Source organism: Salmo trutta, chromosome 20 (genome assembly GCF_901001165.1).
Source record: "Salmo trutta chromosome 20, fSalTru1.1, whole genome shotgun sequence".
Classification (NCBI taxonomy): Eukaryota; Metazoa; Chordata; class Actinopteri; order Salmoniformes; family Salmonidae; genus Salmo; species Salmo trutta.
The window spans coordinates 42,151,453-42,172,954 of NC_042976.1; the positions used below are offsets into that span (position 1 = coordinate 42,151,453).

The 21,502-nt window shown below is 47.1% G+C and overlaps 1 protein-coding gene across 6 annotated transcripts in view; it reads right to left on the minus strand.

The window, feature by feature from the left end:
- Positions 1-21,502, minus strand: part of LOC115156094 (formin-like protein 2) — a 92,256-nt gene that overhangs the window by 38,947 nt on the left and 31,807 nt on the right. For all 6 annotated transcript variants that reach the window (XM_029703391.1, XM_029703386.1, XM_029703389.1 and 3 more), the window contains exons 2-3: positions 13,986-14,069; positions 8,024-8,104 (exon numbers count right to left, since the gene is read on the minus strand). In XM_029703391.1, the coding sequence (XP_029559251.1) occupies positions 8,024-8,104; positions 13,986-14,069 (165 nt within the window). The remainder of the gene's footprint in view (positions 1-8,023; positions 8,105-13,985; positions 14,070-21,502) is intronic.

Below are 21,502 nucleotides of genomic sequence, written 5' to 3' on the forward strand. Positions count from 1 at the left end.
GCACCCTGTGTCTATCAGGGAGGAAGCAAACAGAGCTAGACTCAAGTGTTAGAAACACAGAGAGCGAGAGCGAGAGAGAGCAGTACAGGGACGTTCCCATTGCCAGGGCTTCTCTGGGCCCGTAGTACTGGGCTGGGGTGGCGGTGGTGTGTGTCTTTGGCCCATGTGGAGATGAGAAACAGAGTGTAATTGTATTAGGGAGGAGACCCTTTGTGTGGAAAGCAGAGCAAGTGCGAGGGCTACTGCGCAGACTCCTTGACACCCCCCCCCCACACACACACAGTCACGTACACACATACACACACACCCCACTCCTCACTAAGTACTACCAGCTGTTCTACCAGCACATATACAGAGAGAGCAGAGGAGAGAGGAAAACAGAGGAGAGAGAGAGAGGACAGAGAGTAGGGGATATAGAGGAGAGAGAGAGAGGACAGAGAGTAGGGGGGGATAGAGGAGAGAGAGAGAGAGAGGACAGAGAGTAGGGGGATATAGAGGAGAGAGAGAGAGAGAGAGGACAGAGAGTAGGGGGATATAGAGGAGAGAGAGAGAGGACAGAGAGTAGGGGGATATAGAGGAGAGGAGAGAGAGAGAGGGACAGAGAGAGGGGGGAGAGAGAGAGGGAGAGAGAGAGAGAGAGGACAGAGAGGTAGAGAGGGAGGACATAGTAGGGTATAGAGGAGGAGAGAGAGGACAGAGAGTAGGGGGATATAGAGGAGAGGAGAGAGGACAGAGAGTAGGGGATATAGAGGAGAGAGAGAGAGAGAGAGGACAGAGAGTAGGGGGATATAGAGGAGAGAGAGCGGACGAGAGTAGGGGATATAGAGGAGAGAGAGAGAGGACAAGAGAGTAGGGGGATATAGAGGATGAGAGAGAGAGGACAGAGGGGTAGGGGGGATATAGAGGAGAGAGAGAGAGAGAGGACAGAGAGTAGGGGGATATAGAGGAGAGAGAGAGAGGAGGACAGAGAGTAGGGGGATATAGAGGAGAGGAGAGAGAGAGAGAGGACAGAGAGTAGGGGGATATAGAGGAGAGAGAGAGAGGACAGAGAGTAGGGGGATATAGAGGACAGAGAGAGAGAGAGGACAGAGAGTAGGGGGATATAGAGGACAGAGAGAGAGAGAGGACAGAGAGTAGGGGGACATAGAGGAGAGAGAGAGAGGACAGAGAGTAGGGGGATATAGAGGAGAGAGAGAGAGGACAGAGAGTAGGGGGATATAGAGGAGAGAGAGAGGACAGAGAGTAGGGGGATATAGAGGAGAGAGAGAGAGAGAGGACAGAGAGTAGGGGGATATAGAGGAGAGAGAGAGAGGACAGAGAGTAGGGGGACATAGAGGAGAGAGAGAGAGAGAGGACAGAGAGTAGGGGATATAGAGGAGAGAGAGAGGACAGAGAGTAGGGGGATATAGAGGAGAGAGAGAGGACAGAGAGTAGGGGGATATAGAGGAGAGAGAGAGAGGACAGAGAGTAGGGGGATATAGAGGAGAGAGAGAGAGGACAGAGAGTAGGGGGACATAGAGGAGAGAGAGAGAGGACAGAGAGTAGGGGGATATAGAGGAGAGAGAGAGAGGACAGAGAGTAGGGGGATATAGAGGAGAGAGAGAGAGAGAGGACAGAGAGTAGGGGGATATAGAGGAGAGAGAGAGAGGACAGAGAGTAGGGGGATATAGAGGAGAGAGAGAGAGAGAGGACAGAGAGTAGGGGGATATAGAGGACAGAGAGAGAGAGAGGACAGAGAGTAGGGGGACATAGAGGAGAGAGAGAGAGAGGACAGAGACTAGGGGGATATAGAGGAGAGAGAGAGAGGACAGAGAGTAGGGGGATATAGAGGAGAGAGAGAGAGGACAGAGAGTAGGGGGATATAGAGGAGAGAGAGAGAGGACAGAGAGTAGGGGGATATAGAGGAGAGAGAGAGAGGACAGAGAGTAGGGGATATAGAGGAGAGAGAGAGAGGACAGAGAGTAGGGGGATATAGAGGAGAGAGAGAGAGGACAGAGAGTAGGGGGATATAGAGGAGAGAGAGAGAGGACAGAGAGTAGGGGGATATAGAGGAGAGAGAGAGAGAGAGGACAGAGAGTAGGGGGATATAGAGGAGGAGAGAGAGAGGACAGAGAGTAGGGGATATAGAGGAGAGAGAGAGAGGACAGAGAGTAGGGGGATATAGAGGAGAGAGAGAGAGGACAGAGAGTAGGGGGATATAGAGGAGAGAGAGAGAGGACAGAGAGTAGGGGGATATAGAGGAGAGAGAGAGGACAGAGAGTAGGGGATATAGAGGAGAGAGAGAGAGGACAGAGAGTAGGGGGATATAGAGGAGAGAGAGAGAGGACAGAGAGTAGGGGGATATAGAGGAGAGAGAGAGAGAGAGGACAGAGAGTAGGGGGATATAGAGGAGAGAGAGAGGACAGAGAGTAGGGGATATAGAGGAGAGAGAGAGAGGACAGAGAGTAGGGGGATATAGAGGAGAGAGAGAGAGGACAGAGAGTAGGGGGATATAGAGGAGAGAGAGAGAGGACAGAGAGTAGGGGGATATAGAGGAGAGAGAGAGAGAGAGGACAGAGAGTAGGGGGATATAGAGGAGAGAGAGAGAGGACAGAAAGTAGGGGGATATAGAGGAGAGAGAGAGAGGACAGAGAGTAGGGGGATATAGAGGAGAGAGAGAGAGGACAGAGAGTAGGGGATATAGAGGAGAGAGAGAGAGGACAGAGAGTAGGGGGATATAGAGGAGAGAGAGAGAGGACAGAGAGTAGGGGGATATAGAGGAGAGAGAGAGAGAGAGGACAGAGAGTAGGGGGATATAGAGGAGAGAGAGAGGACAGAGAGTAGGGGGACATAGAGGAGAGAGAGAGAGAGAGGACAGAGAGTAGGGGGGATATAGAGGAGAGAGAGAGAGAGAGGACAGAGACTAGGGGGATATAGAGGAGAGAGAGAGAGGACAGAGAGTAGGGGGATATAGAGGAGAGAGAGAGAGAGAGAGGACAGAGAGTAGGGGGATATAGAGGAGAGAGAGAGAGAGAGGACAGAGAGTAGGGGATATAGAGGAGAGAGAGAGAGGACAGAGAGTAGGGGGATATAGAGGAGAGAGAGAGAGAGAGAGGACAGAGAGTAGGGGGATATAGAGGAGAGAGAGAGGACAGAGAGTAGGGGGATATAGAGGAGAGAGAGAGAGGACAGAGAGTAGGGGGATATAGAGGAGAGAGAGAGGACAGAGAGTAGGGGGATATAGAGGAGAGAGAGAGAGGACAGAGAGTAGGGGGATATAGAGGAGAGAGAGAGAGAGGACAGAGAGTAGGGGGATATAGAGGAGAGAGAGAGAGAGGACAGAGAGTAGGGGGATATAGAGGAGAGAGAGAGGACAGAGAGTAGGGGGACATAGAGGAGAGAGAGAGAGAGAGGACAGAGAGTAGGGGGATATAGAGGAGAGAGAGAGAGAGAGGACAGAGACTAGGGGGATATAGAGGAGAGAGAGAGAGGACAGAGAGTAGGGGATATAGAGGAGAGAGAGAGAGGACAGAGAGTAGGGGGATATAGAGGACAGAGAGAGAGAGAGGACAGAGAGTAGGGGGATATAGAGGAGAGAGAGAGAGGACAGAGAGTAGGGGGATATAGAGGAGAGAGAGAGAGGACAGAGAGTAGGGGGACATAGAGGAGAGAGAGAGGACAGAGAGTAGGGGGACATAGAGGAGAGAGAGAGAGGACAGAGAGTAGGGGGATATAGAGGAGAGAGAGAGGACAGAGAGTAGGGGGATATAGAGGAGAGAGAGAGAGGACAGAGAGTAGGGGGACATAGAGGAGAGAGAGAGAGGACAGAGAGTAGGGGGATATAGAGGAGAGAGAGAGAGGACAGAGAGTAGGGGATATAGAGGAGAGAGAGAGAGGACAGAGAGTAGGGGGATATAGAGGAGAGAGAGAGAGAGGACAGAGAGTAGGGGATATAGAGGAGAGAGAGAGGACAGAGAGTAGGGGGATATAGAGGAGAGAGAGAGAGGACAGAAAGTAGGGGGATATAGAGGAGAGAGAGAGAGGACAGAGAGTAGGGGATATAGAGGAGAGAGAGAGAGGACAGAGAGTAGGGGGATATAGAGGAGAGAGAGAGAGGACAGAGAGTAGGGGGATATAGAGGAGAGAGAGAGGACAGAGAGTAGGGGATATAGAGGAGAGAGAGAGAGAGAGGACAGAGAGTAGGGGGATATAGAGGAGAGAGAGAGGACAGAGAGTAGGGGGATATAGAGGAGAGAGAGAGGACAGAGAGTAGGGGGACATAGAGGAGAGAGAGAGAGAGAGGACAGAGAGTAGGGGGATATAGAGGAGAGAGAGAGCAGGGTGAAACAGAGGAAAGAAAGCAGGGAGAGAGAAATAAAGCAGGGAAAGGAAGCAGGGGTAAAAAGAGAGCGAGGGGAGAGAGAGAGGGAAAGAGAAAGGAGAGAGAGGGAAAGAGAAGAGAGCGATAGAGCAGGGAAAGAGAAAGGAGAGAGAGGGAAAGAGAAGAGAGCGATAGAGCAGGGAAAGAGAAAGGAGAGAGAGGGAAAGAGAAGAGAGCGATAGAGCAGGAAAGAGAAAGGAGAGAGAGGGAAAGAGAAGAGAGCGATAGAGCAGGGAAAAGGAGAAAGGAGAGAGAGGGGAAAGAGAAGAGAGCGATAGAGCAGGGAAAGATGAAAGGAGAGAGAGGGAAAGAGAAGAGAGCGATAGAGCAGGGAAAGAGAAAGGAGAGAGAGGGAAAGAGAAGAGAGCGATAGAGCAGGTGAAAGAGAAAGGAGAGAGAGGGAAAGAGAAGAGAGCGATAGAGCAGAGGGAAAGAGAAAGGAGAGAGGGAAAGAGAAGAGAGCGATAGAGCAGGGAAAGAGAAAGGAGAGAGAGGGAAAGAGAAGAGAGTGATAGAGCAGGGAAAGAGAAAGGAGAGAGAGGGAAAGAGAAGAGAGCGATAGAGCAGAGGGAAAGAGAAAGGAGAGAGAGGGAAAGAGAAGAGAGTGATAGAGCAGGGAAAGAGAAAGGAGAGAGAGGGAAAGAGAAGAGAGCGATAGAGCAGGGGAAAGAGAAAGGAGAGAGAGGGAAAGAGAAGAGAGCGATAGAGCAGGGAAAGAGAAAGGAGAGAGAGGGAAAGAGAAGAGAGCGATAGAGCAGAGGGAAAGAGAAAGGAGAGAGAGGGAAAGAGAAGAGAGTGATAGAGCAGGGAAAGAGAAAGGAGAGAGAGGGAAAGAGAAGGGAGCGATAGAGCAGGGAAAGAGAAAGGAGAGAGAGGGAAAGAGAAGAGAGCGATAGAGCAGGGAAAGAGAAAGGAGAGAGAGGGAAAGAGAAGAGAGCGATAGAGCAGGGAAAGAGAAAGGAGAGAGAGGGAAAGCAGGGGGAAAGTGAGAGAAAGAGGTAGAGAGTGGGGAGCTGTGCGCGCTCCAGAGGGGTCATCCTGGAAACAAATCAAAGGCTGATACATTCTTGTGAACTTTTTGGAATGGAAATCTTCCTCCTTGGCTGTCTATTGGCTGAGAGGAATGCACTGGGCCTGCATATGTAAAGCGGAGGCAATGACCTCCAGCTCCGGCTCTCCACAGAGGCACAAAGTGGCAATTGTTTGAGTCTGAAGAAAAGGGGGCTGAGCAGGAATGTAAAACCATAACTCTCTCTCTCTCTCTCTTTCCCCGTCTCTCTCTCTCTCTTTCCCCCGCTCTCTCGCTTTCTCTTTCCCTGTCTCTCGCTCTATTTCCCCTGACTCTCTCTCACTTTCCCCCTCTCCCCTGGTGCAGGCTGCTGACCTCCGCTAGGGACACGATAACTCCTGTAGGAACATGGTATAAGCCGCACGCTAGAAGGAGCAGACAGTTTCTCACAGTTCTTCTCTACCAGGGCATGTGCTAAACGGCCCATACAGGCCTACGCTTCGATGTGAAAATAAACACGGGGGGGCCCAGGGATGCCTTTCCTCATCTGAGAGCAGCTCAGACCTGTTTTAATAAAGAGCTGGTGCCTCTCGCTTAAGGTCCGATTGTGACAGACGTTTTCAATAAAGATAGAGGACGACCATACTTGGGTCAGGGCTGCTAGACAAACAAAGGGAGCGAGGGCTAACATACTGTATGCAGGCCCTGGAGTCAGTGGCCACATCCCAAATGGCAGCCTATCCTCTATATAGTGCACTACTTTTGACCAGAGCCCTATGGGTCTCTCCATGGACCCATTAGTAAGGCACTATAGGGAATAGGGTGCCATTTGGGATGCACACCGCGTGTAATAAATCCTTCCTTCAGCCATCGCAGTGCTACGTGTTTACACCCTGACAGACAGACAGACAGACAGACAGACAGACAGACAGACAGACAGACAGACAGACAGACAGACAGACAGACAGACAGACAGACAGACAGACAGACAGAGAGAGTAAACCTGGACCTGTCACTTCCGTCATCTGGGAGCCCTCCTCCCATACACTACGGCTGTGTTTCAAATGGCACCCTAATCCCTATATGGTGCACTACTTTTGACTAGGCTCTGGTCAACAGTATAGGAAATAAGGGTGCAATTTGGGATGCCGAGCAAGCCTGCCCCATCCCACAGTACACTCATCCTCATAGTCTTTACATCTGCCTACAATATGAGCACTTCTCATCCACCATCTACTCTGTTCCCTGTTTCTATTCCTCTCTTCTCCTCGCCGTTTTTGTTCTTCATCCTTCTTCTTCTTCCTCCCATTCTTCTTCTCCTTTATCTCCGTCTCCAGGGAGAAACGCTGATCTTTCAATCCTGTTCGGTATCATTAAAATAGTGTACTACGCATGCGTCCCAAATGGCACCCCCACGGGGATCTGGTTAAAAGCAGTGCACTAGAAAGGAAATAGGGTGCCGTTTAGGATAGACTTAGACTACACCGATAATGCAGCTAGGGATTGCAGGAGTGCCGGAATACAAGCTGCGTAACATATTCCCTTTGCCTTTTCTATCGGGGAAGGGGACGAGGGACAAACTTTCAACACTATGAAAAGTGAATGTGGTAAATAATTCAACATTAGCCTAACTCGGCTAAGCAGGGGAGAGGATAGCATAGACAGACATTCTATTTGCGTCGCTGTCGTCACATCCATCGCCAGCTACAGATCTGAACTCTCGCTCTCGTCGTGCTGCCGTGGCGTATAATGTGGCTCTGAAACTTTCGCTCCAGTCAGTCAGCGTAATTCAATTATCTGGAACAATTTGCTGTTATTCTGGCAGAGTCATTCAGTTAATTTGTTTTTATCACAGAGGGAGACGATACCGTCTCGGCGACCCAAATAGCACCCTATTCCCTGTATACTTCCCGATGTACCCTCCCGGCCCTGGTCAAAAGTAGTGCACTATAAAGGGAATAGGGTGCCATTGCGGACGCATCCCTTCTCACAGCGGCACCATCTCTCTCCGCGAGCCAAAACTCGGCCTTATTGGCAAGGCCTGAAGGTTGGCTGACACTTTAGAAAACAAACCCACACCCCAAACTCCCCTTCTGTGGCCAGAGAGTCAGCCTCAGCCAGTACAGGCTGCTTCCCTCCCCTACTGCTACCACCAGCAAGTTGTGGGGATGATATCATAACACTCCTTTAAACTATGGTGAGGCTCTGCAAGGCCATGTTTAAAGGGACATTTCACTCACAAATGACATTTTGTCAGATGTTTTCAGACCTATATGCCTATTTCCCATGATGATGGTGCATTGATTTGGGGCGGAGACATACAGTAGCTGGATCTACGCTACCGATGTCGTGGGTCGTGGTTTCATCTTGACATTACTTCAGAGGTCTGAAAACATCGGACACATTTTTTGATTTGAAAGTGCAATGTCCCTTTAACTCCAAGGGGTCCACTACTTCTCGGGGCCACTGGGCCTTCTTTCCACAGCCATAGGGCCGGTGGGATATCCTGGTGGTGTGGAGCTGGCTGAAAGGGGAAGGAAGAGGCTGAGGAACAGTTGGTTGGGAACAATCAACACGCTCGCTCACTCACTCACTCACTCACTCACTCACTCACTCACTCACTCACTCACTCACTCACTCACTCACTCACTCACCTTCCTGGTGACGGCCGGGTCCAGATAGCCCCTCAGCTTCTGGATGTATGTGTGAGGTGGGTTCTTCACTTGGAATCGTTCCTGTGAGAGGGAGAGACAGACAGAGGGAGGAAAAGAGAGAGAGAGAGAGACAGAGAGAGAGAGAGAGAGAGAGAGAGAGGAGTAGAAAGAGAGGAGGAGAGAGAGAGAGAGGAGTAGAAAGAGAGAACACACAGAAACATTCGAATCCTTTAGAACACAATGTGTTTAGCAGCGGTTACGAGCCTAGCTACTTTGCTCAAGCCTGCGGACTAAGAAACATCACGGTTGTTGTTATGTAGCGGCACTGGAATCAAAGGCCATCAGATCATCACTCACAGGGACCCCAAAATCATAGACTCCTTTTGATTCTCTCGTCTTAATGTGAAACCAGCTGGTGGTGGATACAATAACAGCTGATCTTGAGACGGACACCCCTCTTTATATTATCGAATCACGCAAAAGCCCCATCATGAATCACCATCATCCATCCAGTCAATGCAAATCATGGGGCTTTGTTGTGTTGTGAGAGAGGCTGGAGAGCTGGGAAGCAGTCTGTTCGAATGAGTCTGAGTCCCAGAGGGCACCCTGTTCCCTATATAGTGTACTACAATCCCCAGAAAGTGCACTATATAGAGAATAGGGTGTCATTTGGGACAGGCCCTATGTCTGATTGACTCGCCACTCGCACTGGAGTGGACGTGACCAATATACCTCAGCTTGCTGTTAGCTACCACCCTGGCAGAGGTAGTCTGATGGACTCTGGTCAAAAGTAGTGCACCGTATATGGAATAGGGTGCCGTTCGGGACGAAAACAGTGGCCAGTCCAGAACGATGATTAACTAATCCACACAGCTCCTGTTCCCACATAATAGCTTTGTGTCTATGCTGTATTTATTCACTGCGGTGCTGCATCTGTGCCTACTAAGAGCTCAGGAGGCAGGCTGGCTATCCCCGGCTGCACTGCCCCCCCCCGGTGCTCCAGAGCTCACTACATGTCGCTAGGCAACCCAGGTCAGACATGCAGGGACGCAGACAGAGTGGTTTTTATGTTTTGGGGGTGAGCGGTTTGATCATCCTATTGCTGGCTGTGTGATGATGGCGATGGCCTCGGCCGTCACATCAACGCGCGAGTGAGTGCCGCTGCCTCTCAGTCCCAAATTGCATCCTATTCCCTTTATACTGCACTACTTTTGACCCGGGCCCATAGGGTCACCGATAGGGCTCTGGTCAAAAGTAGTGCAAGATATAGGGAATAGGGTGTTTATTTAGGCTTCACACATGGAAACCATTGTTGGTGACAGACAGGCTGCATATGTTGCTGATAAAAAAGGACAGTGAAATGAATATATGTGGCAGGCCTATAGAGCAGAGAAAGTTTATGAGATTCATAGGGGCACATATAAAAGAGCTCCTGCATGGTCTATGACAGCTATAAAAGTGGTCTGAGAGAGGATATAGGAGGGTAGTGGTCTGGATTCAATCTAGACTGCAGTAGAATCCCTCCTCCTCTCGTCTGCACCTGCAGCAGTAAGGGAAGGTAGGGGTTAAAGGAGCTGGGAGAGTAGGAAGTGGGAGACTGGGAGGGTAGGGGTTAAAGGAGCTGGGAGAGTAGGAAGTGGGAGACTGGGAGGGTAGGGGTTAAAGGAGCTGGGAGAGTAGGAAGTGGGAGACTGGGATGGTAGGGGCTAAAGGAGCTGGGAGAGTAGGAAGTGGGAGACTGGGAAGGTAGGGGTTAAAGGAGCTGGGAGAGTAGGAAGTGGGAGACTGGGAAGGTAGGGGCTAAAGGAGCTGGGAGAGTAGGAAGTGGGAGACTGGGAGGGTAGGGGTTAAAGGAGCTGGGAGAGTAGGAAGTGGGAGACTGGGATGGTAGGGGCTAAAGGAGCTGGGAGAGTAGGAAGTGGGAGACTGGGAGGGTAGGGGTTAAAGGAGCTGGGAGAGTAGGAAGTGGGAGACTGGGAAGGTAGGGGTTAAGGGAGCTGGGAGAGTAGGAAGTGGGAGTCTGGGAGGGTAGGGGTTAAAGGAGCTGGGAGAGTAGGAAGTGGGAGACTGGGAGGGTAGGGGTTAAGGGAGCTGGGAGAGTAGGAAGTGGGAGACTGGGAGGGTAGGGGCTAAAGGAGCTGGGAGAGTAGGAAGTGGGAGACTGGGAGGGTAGGGGTTAAAGGAGCTGGGAGAGTAGGAAGTGGGAGACTGGGAGGGTAGGGGTTAAAGGACGCAGTGCCAGGGGCTTATGTAATATCCTGTGTGTGGAGGGAAAGAGGGGCTTGGTATTGCCGCCAGATAAAGAGGAGTGGATTCCTGGTAATTACAACCGAGCCACCATTGTAAAGCCCTGAGTTAAAGACATGCTCTGGTACTTTGGCGACTAAGAAACCTCCCTCTTTAGGCTGGATGTGTCAATGTGTAGTTCATACACGCATAATCTATGAGCAGAATTACTGTTTTACCTCAATTAGCCACGAAATCCCAAGTGCGAAAGCGACTGTGTTCTTGAAGCTGTGCCGTGTAAATTTCCCTACATTTCCCCCCACGTGGGCCAGCTCGCTAGCATTTAGATTTCTTGCCAATGAGCTTCAGCCTCTTGCATTTGAGTGACAGTTAGAAAGAGGTAGTGTACATATCTGCACATACGTGACTTACTACGACATTTTTGGGGACCACTTTTGGTTTGTGAGGATCTACTTTCAGACTTACTGGCTAAAAAGTATACAAAAGTACCAGAGAATCTCTTTAAAATCCCAGGCAGCGCTTCTCCCCCATTCTCAGAAACAGCACTGCAGTGTGGATGAGAGGACAGGAAAAGGAGAGGAGAAGGAGAGGAGAGAAACTTCTCCCATTTCAAAGGGACAGAGAGGAATCACTGAACATGCACCATACTGGGCAGTCAGGCAGCTGATCTAGCAAATCGTTACAACTCCTCTATGAATGGGGAAAGCATTCTGTGTTGCAGGAGGAACAAGTCGAGAGACACTTTGCTTCAAGGGCTTTCCCAATTCAAAGGCTGAGGATGAAGCATCATGAATAACTGGGTCGTTCCATGAAATTAGTCCCTTTTGGGTAGAGTACGTTTTATATCGCATCATTTTTACATTCTGTCATACAGAGTGGAGGTCGACCGATTAATCGGCGTGGCCAATTAATTAGGGACGATTTCAAATTTTCATAAAAATCGGTAATCGTAATTTTTGGATGCCGATTATGGCCGATTAGATTGCACTCCACGAGGAGACTGCGTGGCAGGCTGACCGCCTGTTACGCGAGTGCAGCAAGAAGCCAAGGTAAGATGCTAGCTAGCATTAAACTTATCTTATAAAAAAAAAAAATCGATCTTAAATCACTAGTTAACTACACATGGTTGACGATATTACTATCTAGCGTGTCCTGCGTTGCTTATAATCAATGCGGTGCCTGTTAATTTATCATCGAATCACTTCGCCAAACGGGTGATGATTCAACCAGCGCATTCGCGAAAAAATGACTGTCGATGCACCAATGTACCTAACCATAAACATCAATGCCTTTCTTAAAATCAATACACATGTATATATTTTTTAAACCTGCATATTTAGTTAATATTGCCTGCTAACATGAATTTATTTTAACTAGGGAAATTATGTCACTTCTCTTGCGTTCTGTGCAAGCAGAGTCAGGGTATATGCAGCAGTTTGGGCTGCCTGGCTCGTTGCGAACTGTGTGAGGACCATTTCTTCCTAACAAAGACCGTAATTAATTTGCCAGAATTTTACATAATTATGACATAACATTGAAAGTTGTGCAATGTAACAGCAATATTTAGACTTAGGGATGCCACCCGTTCGATAAAATACGGAACGGTTCCGTATCTCACTGAAAGAATAAACGTTTTGTTTTCTAAATGATAGTTTCCGGATTTGACCATATTAATGACCTAAGGCTCGTATTTCTGTGTGTTTTATTATATTATAATTATGTCTATGATTTGATATTTGATAGAGCAGTCTGACTGAGCGGTGGTAGGCAGCAGCAGGCTCTTAAGCATTCATTCAAACAGCACTTTCCTGCGTTTGCCAGCAGCTCTTCATAATGCTTGAAGCACTGAGCTGTTTATGACTTCAAGCCTGTCAATTCCCGAGATTAGGCTGGCAATACTATAGTGCCTATAAGAACATCCAACAGTCAAAGGTATATTAAATACAAATGGTAGAGAGAAATAGTCCTATAATTCCTAGAATAACTACAACCTAAAACTTATTAACTGGGAATATTGAAGACTTATGTTAAAATGAACCACCAGCTTTCATATGTTCTCATGTCCTGAGCAAGGAACTTAAACGTTAGCTTTCTTACATGGCACATATTACACTTTTACTTTCTTCTCCAACACTGTGTTTTTGCATTATTTAAACCAAATGTAACTTGTTTCATTATTTATTTGAGACTAAACTGATTTTATTTATGTATTATATTGAGTTAAAATAAAAGTGTTCATTCAGTATTGTTGTAATTGTCATTATAACAAATATAAAAAACGGGGTAAAAAAGAAAAAGGTACAAATATCAAAAGGTACTCTTTTCGTGAAACGACCCATCTCTCAAAAACATTGCTGTATCAACATTCCATCCACATGGCATTGACAAACAGAGAGGCCATGCTCTATGTCCCAAATGGCACTCTCTTGTTTATTTAGTTTGTTACTTAAGACCAGGGCCCATAGGTCTCTGGTCAAAAGCAGTCCACTATATAGGGAATAGGGTGCCATTTGGGACGAACCCAGGATGTAGCAGGATGTAGATGAGAGAGGTCGACTGAGGGTCAGAGTAAGGCTCGTTAGGTGATACGGTCTCTGATGAGGATAATTGGACATTGATGAATTCAGCATGTTCTTGATGCGGGCCTCCTTCGAATCGTCTCCTCGCATTGTTTTTGTTGTGAGAGCATCTTTAATATTTAATCGATCTCCTTAATTTCCCCCCAACAATTTAATAATTCAACCCCCCTGAATATTTTTTCAGGATAAATATTGTTAAAAGCTAATGTACTTATCAGCCTTGTTTCTCTGGTTACCCCATACGAACATCGCAGTTGCCACGATTATACATCAAGAAACTCGGTGTAGCTACAACGTGACATGGAAAAGCATATTATTCAAGGCTTTAACATGGATTCGTTATTTTGATGGCAAACATGAAAACCTAGAAGTCAATTTCTTTTTAGAAAACATGATCCAACTTTGTTTGCACAAACAGTGAATAAAATACTGGATCCCGGCGTCACACCAAAACTTTCCCAGGACAGAATTCCACCAGGCAACCCCTGCACCACTAATTGATCAATCTTTGTTTAGAAGAAGAATCATTCTGACGCTGTGTCCCAAAAAGCACCCTATAAGTATTCCCTATATAGTGCAAAACAACTTTTGACCAGAACCCTATGGGCCATGGTCAAAAGTAGTGCACTAAACTGGGAATAGGGTTGCATTGAGAAATGCCAGACCACCTCACACATTGACTCAAGTCAGATACAAAAACGTGACATTTTTTTTAAACGACCAGGCAGCAAATTGCAAATTCTTCCCAGTTTCGCACTCCAGCTTCATTGTGTTCAGGGTGGCTTCGTATCAATGGTAGCCTGAGCGGGTGCTTGGTGGTCCGTCTCTCACTCTCCTCTTTTCCCTCTGCTCAGGTAAGCAGAAAACACGCTGGCAGAATGGCCGAGCACTCAGTCTGCAGAACACAACACCTGCGTCGCAAATGGCACCCTATACCGTTTAAAGTGCACTACTTTTGACCAGGTTCCAATGGGCTCTGGTCTAAAGTAGTGCACCATATAGGAAACATGGTGGTATATGGGATGCGGACACAGAGTGCCCTCGCCATTGGTTAGACTTGGGAGTCACTGACACACCGGACACTAGATCCCAAACTAGGAGTTTGTGAACAGGTTATTGACAGAGCAACATCCCACCTGATCACAGATGAGCTCCCACTTCTTCTCGTTGTCGTACTGCCGCAGTAGTCGCGCTTTGTCTGGGGGGAGGTTCATCGAATTCTGAAAGAGAATCAGGGAAAACGTCACCGTTAGACACTTTCACACAGGTGCCAATGATAACATGTAAAACAATGATGAAACGTCGGACCCGAACTGTCAGAAGACAACGCAGACAAAGCGGGAGGGAAATGTCAACTGGATGCATCCCAAATGGCACCCTATTCCCTAAGTAGTGGACTACTTTTCACCAGAGCCCTATGGTTAAACGTAGGGCCCTATTTGGAGAATAGGTTGCCGTTTGCGACGCAGCCTTAATAACCGTTCCGTCCTCGTGAGGAAGACTGTGATGGCTTGTGACATATAGAGGTTAAGGAGTAGCAGGGCGAGGAGAGAACTCTCTCCTAATGAGTCTGACTCTGTGGGCTGTGTCTAGGGGGGCTGAACTAACTCCTTTCTGTAGTCTGTATACAGGGTGTGTGTGTGTGTGTGTGTGTGTGTGTCAGTGTGTCATCCATGGGATTGCACTACTGTATAATATAACCCGTCTGTAGTCTGTAGCGCTAGGAGCCATGTCTCTCTCTCTCTCTCTGAGACGAACGTCCCTTCATCATAATAAGCACCATCAAGTACAATCACTCAGCGCCATTTAATCCCTCAGGGATCCCCAGGCACAGCACCATGCGTGTGTGGTGTGTGTGTGTGTGTGTGTGTGTGTGTGTGTGTGTGTGTGTGTGTGTGTGTGTGTGTGTGTTTTGTGTGTGTGCAAGCGTGTCATCAATCTATGCGATTGCACTTCTGGATCCACACAAGCATGCAACCGGCGCAATACTGGCAGAGTAAGATAGGAAGGCTGTCAGGGAGAGAATAGCTTGTAAGGCCTAGTCTCCCCAGTGCTACGCATCCTCATTCAGGAAATATAAACTTCTTTCTGCCTCGAAATAGGTCCTCTGCAATGAGATAGGATTGTCTCACATATACAGTACGTGATAGATTTATTGTAGCGAAACCACTCTAAAACAAACTGTAAACATCCAACCAAACGGTTTAGCCACAAATACAACTTTCGATTCCATTTTCTTCAGTAAACGGGAACTGGAAACAAAAAGCTGCTTTGTTATGGAGAGGATTTGAAAGTGACATGCAGCAGGCTGTGCTGTATTAGCGGCCTGCTATCCAACGCCCATACGTTGGTTCAATTCATGATACTCTATGCTTTGTTATTGTTTGAATTGCAGATTGTCCGTGCTACATGTAGTCCATTGTCCCTCTTCCCAAGAAGAGGTAACCTGTCTAAATGCCAAGGTAACCCGTCTAAATGACTATCGCCCCGTAGCACTCACATCTGTTGCCATGAAATGCTTTGAAAGGCTAGTCATGGATCACCCTGGACCCACTCCAATTCGCATACCGCCTCAACACTCCACACTGCTCTTTCACCACTTGGACAAACGGAACACCTACGTGAGAATGCTGTTCATTGACTACAGCTCAACTTTCAACACCATAGTGCCCTCAAAGCTCATCACTAAGCTAAGGACCCTGGGACTAAACACCTCCCTCAGCAACTGGATCCTAGACTTCCTGATGGGACACCCCCAAGGGGATGAGGGCAGGCAACAACACATCTGTCATGCTGACCCTCAACACGGGGGCCTCTCAGGGGTGCGTGCTTAGTCCCCTCCTGTACTCCTTGTTCACCCACGACTGCGTGGCCGCTCACAATTTCAACACCATCAATAAGTTTGCAGATGACAAGACTGTGGTAGGCCTGATCACCGACGACGATGAGCCGGCCTATAGGGAGGAGGTCAGAGACCTGGCAATGTAGTGGCAGGACAACAACCTCTCCATCAACGTCAGCAAGACAAAGGAGCTGATCGTGGACTACAGAAAACGGAAGGCTGAGCACGCCCCCATTCACATCACCAAGGCTGTAGTGGAGCGAGTCGAGAACTTCAAGTTCCTCGGTATCCACATCACTAAGGATCTATCATGGTCCAAACACACAAACACAGTCGTAGAGAGGGCACGAAAACGCCTCTTCCCCATCAGGAGGGGATTTGGCATCCTCAAAAAGTGCTACAGCTGCACCATTGAGAGCATCTTGACTGGCTGCATCACCGCTTGGTATGGCAACTACAGAGGGTAGTGCGTACAGCCCGGTACATCACTGGGTCCGAGCTCCATGCCATCCAGGACCTCTCTACCAGGCGGTGTCAGAGGAAGGCCCTACAAATTGTCAAAGACTCCAGCCACCCAAGTCATAGACTGTTCTCTCTGCTACCACACAGCAAGCGGTACCAATGCACTAAGACTGGAACCAACAGGATCCTGAACAGCTTCCACCCCCAAGCCATAACACTACTAAATAGTTTGTTGATTAGTTAACCAAATAGCAACCCAAACTATCTGCCTTGACTAGGACTGTAACAGTACACATATTCGTACCGAACCGTTTGGTACAGAGAACTATGTTCGGTTCGCACTGTGAAAATATTTTGAAATAAATACACCAGGCCTATAGGCTATGCTGCGTTGTATTCTTTTTATTTTACCCTTATTCTACCAGGTAAGCTGACTGAGAACACATTCACATTTACAGCAACAACCTGGGGAATAGTTACAGAGGAGAGGAGAGGGGATGAATGAGCCAATTGGAAGCTGGGGATGATTAGGTGACCTTGATGGTATGAGGGACAGATTTTTGACATTTTATTTAACCAGGTAGGCCAGTTGAGAACAAGTTCTCATTTACAACTGTGACCTGGCCAAGAAACAGCTAAGCGGTGCGACAAAAACAACAAAACAGAGATACACATGGGATAAACAAACGTAGCGTCAATAACACAATAAAGAAATCTATGTACAGTGTGTGCAAATATTGTAAGGTTAGGGAGGTAAGGCAATAAATAGGCCATAATGGTGGAATAATTACAATTTAGCATTAACACTGGAGTGATAGAAGTGCAGATGATGATGTGAAACTAGAGATACTGTGGTGCAAAAGAGCAAAAAAATGACTGCCCTGGGTGCCTCCTACTGGCCCTCCAACACCACTTCCAGCAGCATCTGGACTAACCCTCCAGGACTAACTCTGCTTAGCTTCAGAAGCAAGCCAGCAGTGGGATGCAGGGTGGTATGCCATTGCCTCGTGAGTAAATCTGAGCTGAAAAAATATTGTAGGCTACTCCGTTAAAACTACAGGCTATGCGCCCGTTGTAATCAAGATTCTAATATTAACTGGCGAATTTCAAAGTATCTTTTTGTTAAGGGGCAGCCGGGGCCTCTGTGGATGGCGAGTGGTGGGATCGATAAACCAGAATTGTGGGATCCTCAATCATTGTTTAAATCTCCAGTTTGGGTACATTTTGGCTTCAGTCGTTTACAACGGCGAGGGACAGAGAGTTGTGGATAAAACATTAATATTATGTTCTCCACTGCTCAACCAGAATAGCCCAGAGTGGTGCATATAGCTTGCTGTTGTTGTCGGCCAGTCACAAGTCATCAAATCGCCACTACAGTCATAAAGCCTTCAATGGAAAATAGAATTGAAATGATGGAATTAAAAGTTAAATGAGAAGTATATTGTACAGCGATGAAGAGCCAACAGGTAGGTTGCTATTTAATAATCTGAATGAGGGTGCTGTTATTTGTAACTGTAGAACAGGAAGAAAGCGCATGCAGACTCAATTAGCCTGAATAGCTAGCTAATTCAGCTAGCTGGCTATCTAAGCCAATTAGCTTCTGTCAGTTTGAAGCAGTGAATACAGCTACTAAATAATCTTATTGGATGATAAATAACCTAGCTATGACAAGCTAGAAGTTAGTATTTTAGTGTGAGTTGGCTTGTTATGGTTGGTTGCTATCTCTGTCGCTCCCTACCTCCTTGCTCCTGTCTCACTCGCTCACAGTAACACAACGCAAGGCCCCTCCTGCGCCTGTTCTCCCTCACGCCGTGTCATCTCTGGTTAATAAAGTCGTTTACAAACTGACTCTTCTACTGCTTCCCTCACTCGGATCCGACCATGTCTATACGCACCTGGTCATCCTCGGGTCTCTATATTGAAAAATGTATTTATGCATATTTGTCCAGGTGGGGAAAGCTCCAGGTCCATTTCGGAAACGGGCACAACTTCTTGAGAGGCCCAGTATAATAATCCCTTTCACAACAGACAAGGCCAGAAACATTGTGAATGATGTCACAGAAACTGGACTTGGGTCACAAACAGGGTGCCTCTTAATTTTGCGTATTTAGCCGAATAAACAAAAATTAACTAGAATAACTGTTGGCATTTCAATTTTGTCCGCTGTACTATAACCGAACCCCTGCACATCGAGGGTACCCCTTGTATATAGCCAAATCATCGCTACTCGTTGTATATCTATTATTACGTTTTTTCCCTTTTCTAGAAATTTCTCTCTGAACTGTTGGGAAGGGCCAAACAATTGACTGTTAGTCCACACCTGTTGTTTACGAAGCCCTTTCTTTTTCGGTTTGCTTACCCGACTTAATCAACATCTGCTTTATGTAATGTCCCCCTGAAGACTGTGGTTGTCTCGTTTTGGCCCCAACCCTCACTATACCCCACCCATAAGTGCATTAGAAAATACTGAAACAATTAGCTGGTGCTTAATCGCCACCACACCCCCAAATTCATTTCCTATCCTAGTGCACACTCACTGTCAGAAAACACACCATATGGACCATGAGTTTCGTTATTACTCGGAAAACAACTAAATGCGTGAGGCTAAAACACGAGGCAACTCTTCAAATAAGAAACGCAGATTATAAACAAGAACCTGGATATTTCAGCATTTCATTTGTGTGATTGTCATTGCGCGAAAGTACGTTGTAGAAATACAACCCAGGGCTGTGGTCCATTCTGTTACTATGACCGTTGAATATCATGTCTCTGGTGGTGCAGGGAGAATGTTTTCCACCGCTTAAGGAAGGAAAAAATGTGCCCATTTTACAGTCTAGTGCAGATTTGAGTTGTTTTTTTACTCTGATTCAATCGTCAGGATCATCTATCAATGTGTGTTCTGCACTGGGACTAGCTAGTCTATGGTTTTCCGCCACTGAATTTTCCAGAGCCACACGGTGAGGAGAGCTAATGGGAGACAGATGGGGGATGTCCTGCAACTCAAATCAAATCCAATCTTATCGGTCATATGTGCCGAATGCAACAGGTGTAGACTTCACAGTGAAATGCTTACTTATGAGCCCATTCCCAACAATGCAGTTAAAAAAATAACACCCATATTTGCTAAATAAAAAGGAAATAGTAACACAAAAACAATAACGAGGCTGTTCTAATGTCCAGAAGCTCTTTTCAGTTATAGGAAATGATGGCGAAAACACGATGTCAAAAAAAGTTACGGTCAGCGCCCAAAAAAGACACAAAATAGCACGTACAACGGCCGCCATTCCCTCCGGCGCCATGTGTCGTTTTCCATGACCGAGGGATACCAGGATACATCTGTGTCTATGCAGTGTGTTGGAAGGACCTGACCTAGACAGAGCTGGCATCAGGGTTAGGAATGAAAGGAATAACATGCCAAGTGTTGCCTGGGGGGGGGGGGGGGGCGATAAAAGGCGATAAAACGGAGATCGACCAGTGTTTTTCATAATTCCCAAAATGCATGAAACCTGATCAAAATGCATACTCCGAGATCAATCCGCCACACGGCCTCAACTGTACTGTAGGGAACAAGGAACAGGGGAGACATCAGTTGCATCTCAAATGGCACCCTATTCCCTATATAGTGCTTATTTTTGACCAGAACCCTATGAGCCCTGCTCAAAAGTAGTGCACAATATAGGGAATAGGGTGCCATTTGGGACATGTGCATAGCCTAATTCCAATGACTGTCAACAGAACAGGCTACATGTAAAAAAAAACTAAAAAACATTGGGATCTGAATGGAATCCTGTGGTAGGCAGAAAGGGCACGTCGTCCATGGAATTAGGAAATAGAATACTAGAATGATATCCTATTAAATTACTAGAAGGGATATGTCATCATCTCTCAAAGTTCCAGAATGGGGTGGAAATGGCAGCCATATTGGTCTGGGAGAAATCAAAACCAGTCTAATTGGAATTAATGTCAGTGGAGGCATAATCCTGATTTTACTTATGCAGGAAAATAAAAGTAAGGCATGTGATGAATCAGAAATTGTGTAATATAATTATTGTTAAACTAAAATTGTCAAATAATTATAAATACACATTTTCTGTGTAAATAGCCTCTAAAATATGTGCAAACAGACCATAAATGTCTACATTTTTGTTTTCTTCGAATGCTGTGAGTGCTATTATATGACACAATAGCAGTACTTGTTGCATTTACAACTTGTCTATCATCAGCTGATTTCAGCCAGTGTATGGCTTTAGACTGACTGCATTGTTTGAATGGAATGTTGGCATATTGGCATTTCATTAGAAAAATGTATGTTACCATTCTTCTGAAACTGCCTAGCTAGCTAACAAACATACAGTGTAGATAAATCATTCAAATTCATTGTTTTACACAATACCTTATCACAGCACTGGCAAACCATGGTTGACCAACTCCCTGACCAAAATGGCTGACCTTGATCCCGTCATAAGAAGGTTCATGTACATACTAGTATTCTAATCGCTAATTCTATGGGTCAGCCTTTTCGGTCAGGGAGATGGTCAACCATGGTTTGCCAGTGCTGTGATAAGATATTGGTTAAAATAACGCCTTTCAGGAATGTATCTGCATCGAATGTTAGCTAGCTGAGAAGAAACTAACGCCGGTGGGTGGATCTCTACGACATCGTCTCATGGTGCCGGATCCTGTCGGGGGGGTGGGGGGGGGGAAGAGGCCATGTGAGGATCCATGTCTGATTCAGCACACAGAGCCTACACAACACAAGAAGCACTTATGCTCTTAATAGCACTGAACTGCCGTGCACTCTCTCCCACCTCTGTAGGAAACAGAAAATGACATTAGTATTCAGGAGCGGCTCTGAAACAAGCAGCCTGCTGACTGGAGGGAATTGGAGTTCCATCGACTTGTCTGGCTAGGAACCAGACTCCTAACATCGCTAACTAGTAGCTACCCCCTTTCCAGTCCCTAAACACATTAAAAGAGAACGCTACATGTGAGCAGCCAGTCGCAATAGAGTGACATAAGCAGTAGGCAGCGTATTATATCTACCGAGCCACTGAAACGCAACCCATATTAATCAATTGGATGACATGCTCGAATAAGGGAGGCGAAACCATTAATGAAAGTAAGTTCCTCCTGCCTGCTGCCTTGTTATACTTGGAGCCCGGCAGTAGTCCTTGGCCCCCGAGACAGATGGGTCTGTGGCAGTGTCACTGACGTAGGTGATGTTAAATGCGCAGTCCTGAGCGCAGCCTGCTGGCCGGCTGCTCCCTCGGCCCCTGTGGGCTAGCTTTCCTGTGTTCCAACTCAAGCAGAGGCCACTTCTCGCACCTTTAATGTTCCCCCCTCCGAAGT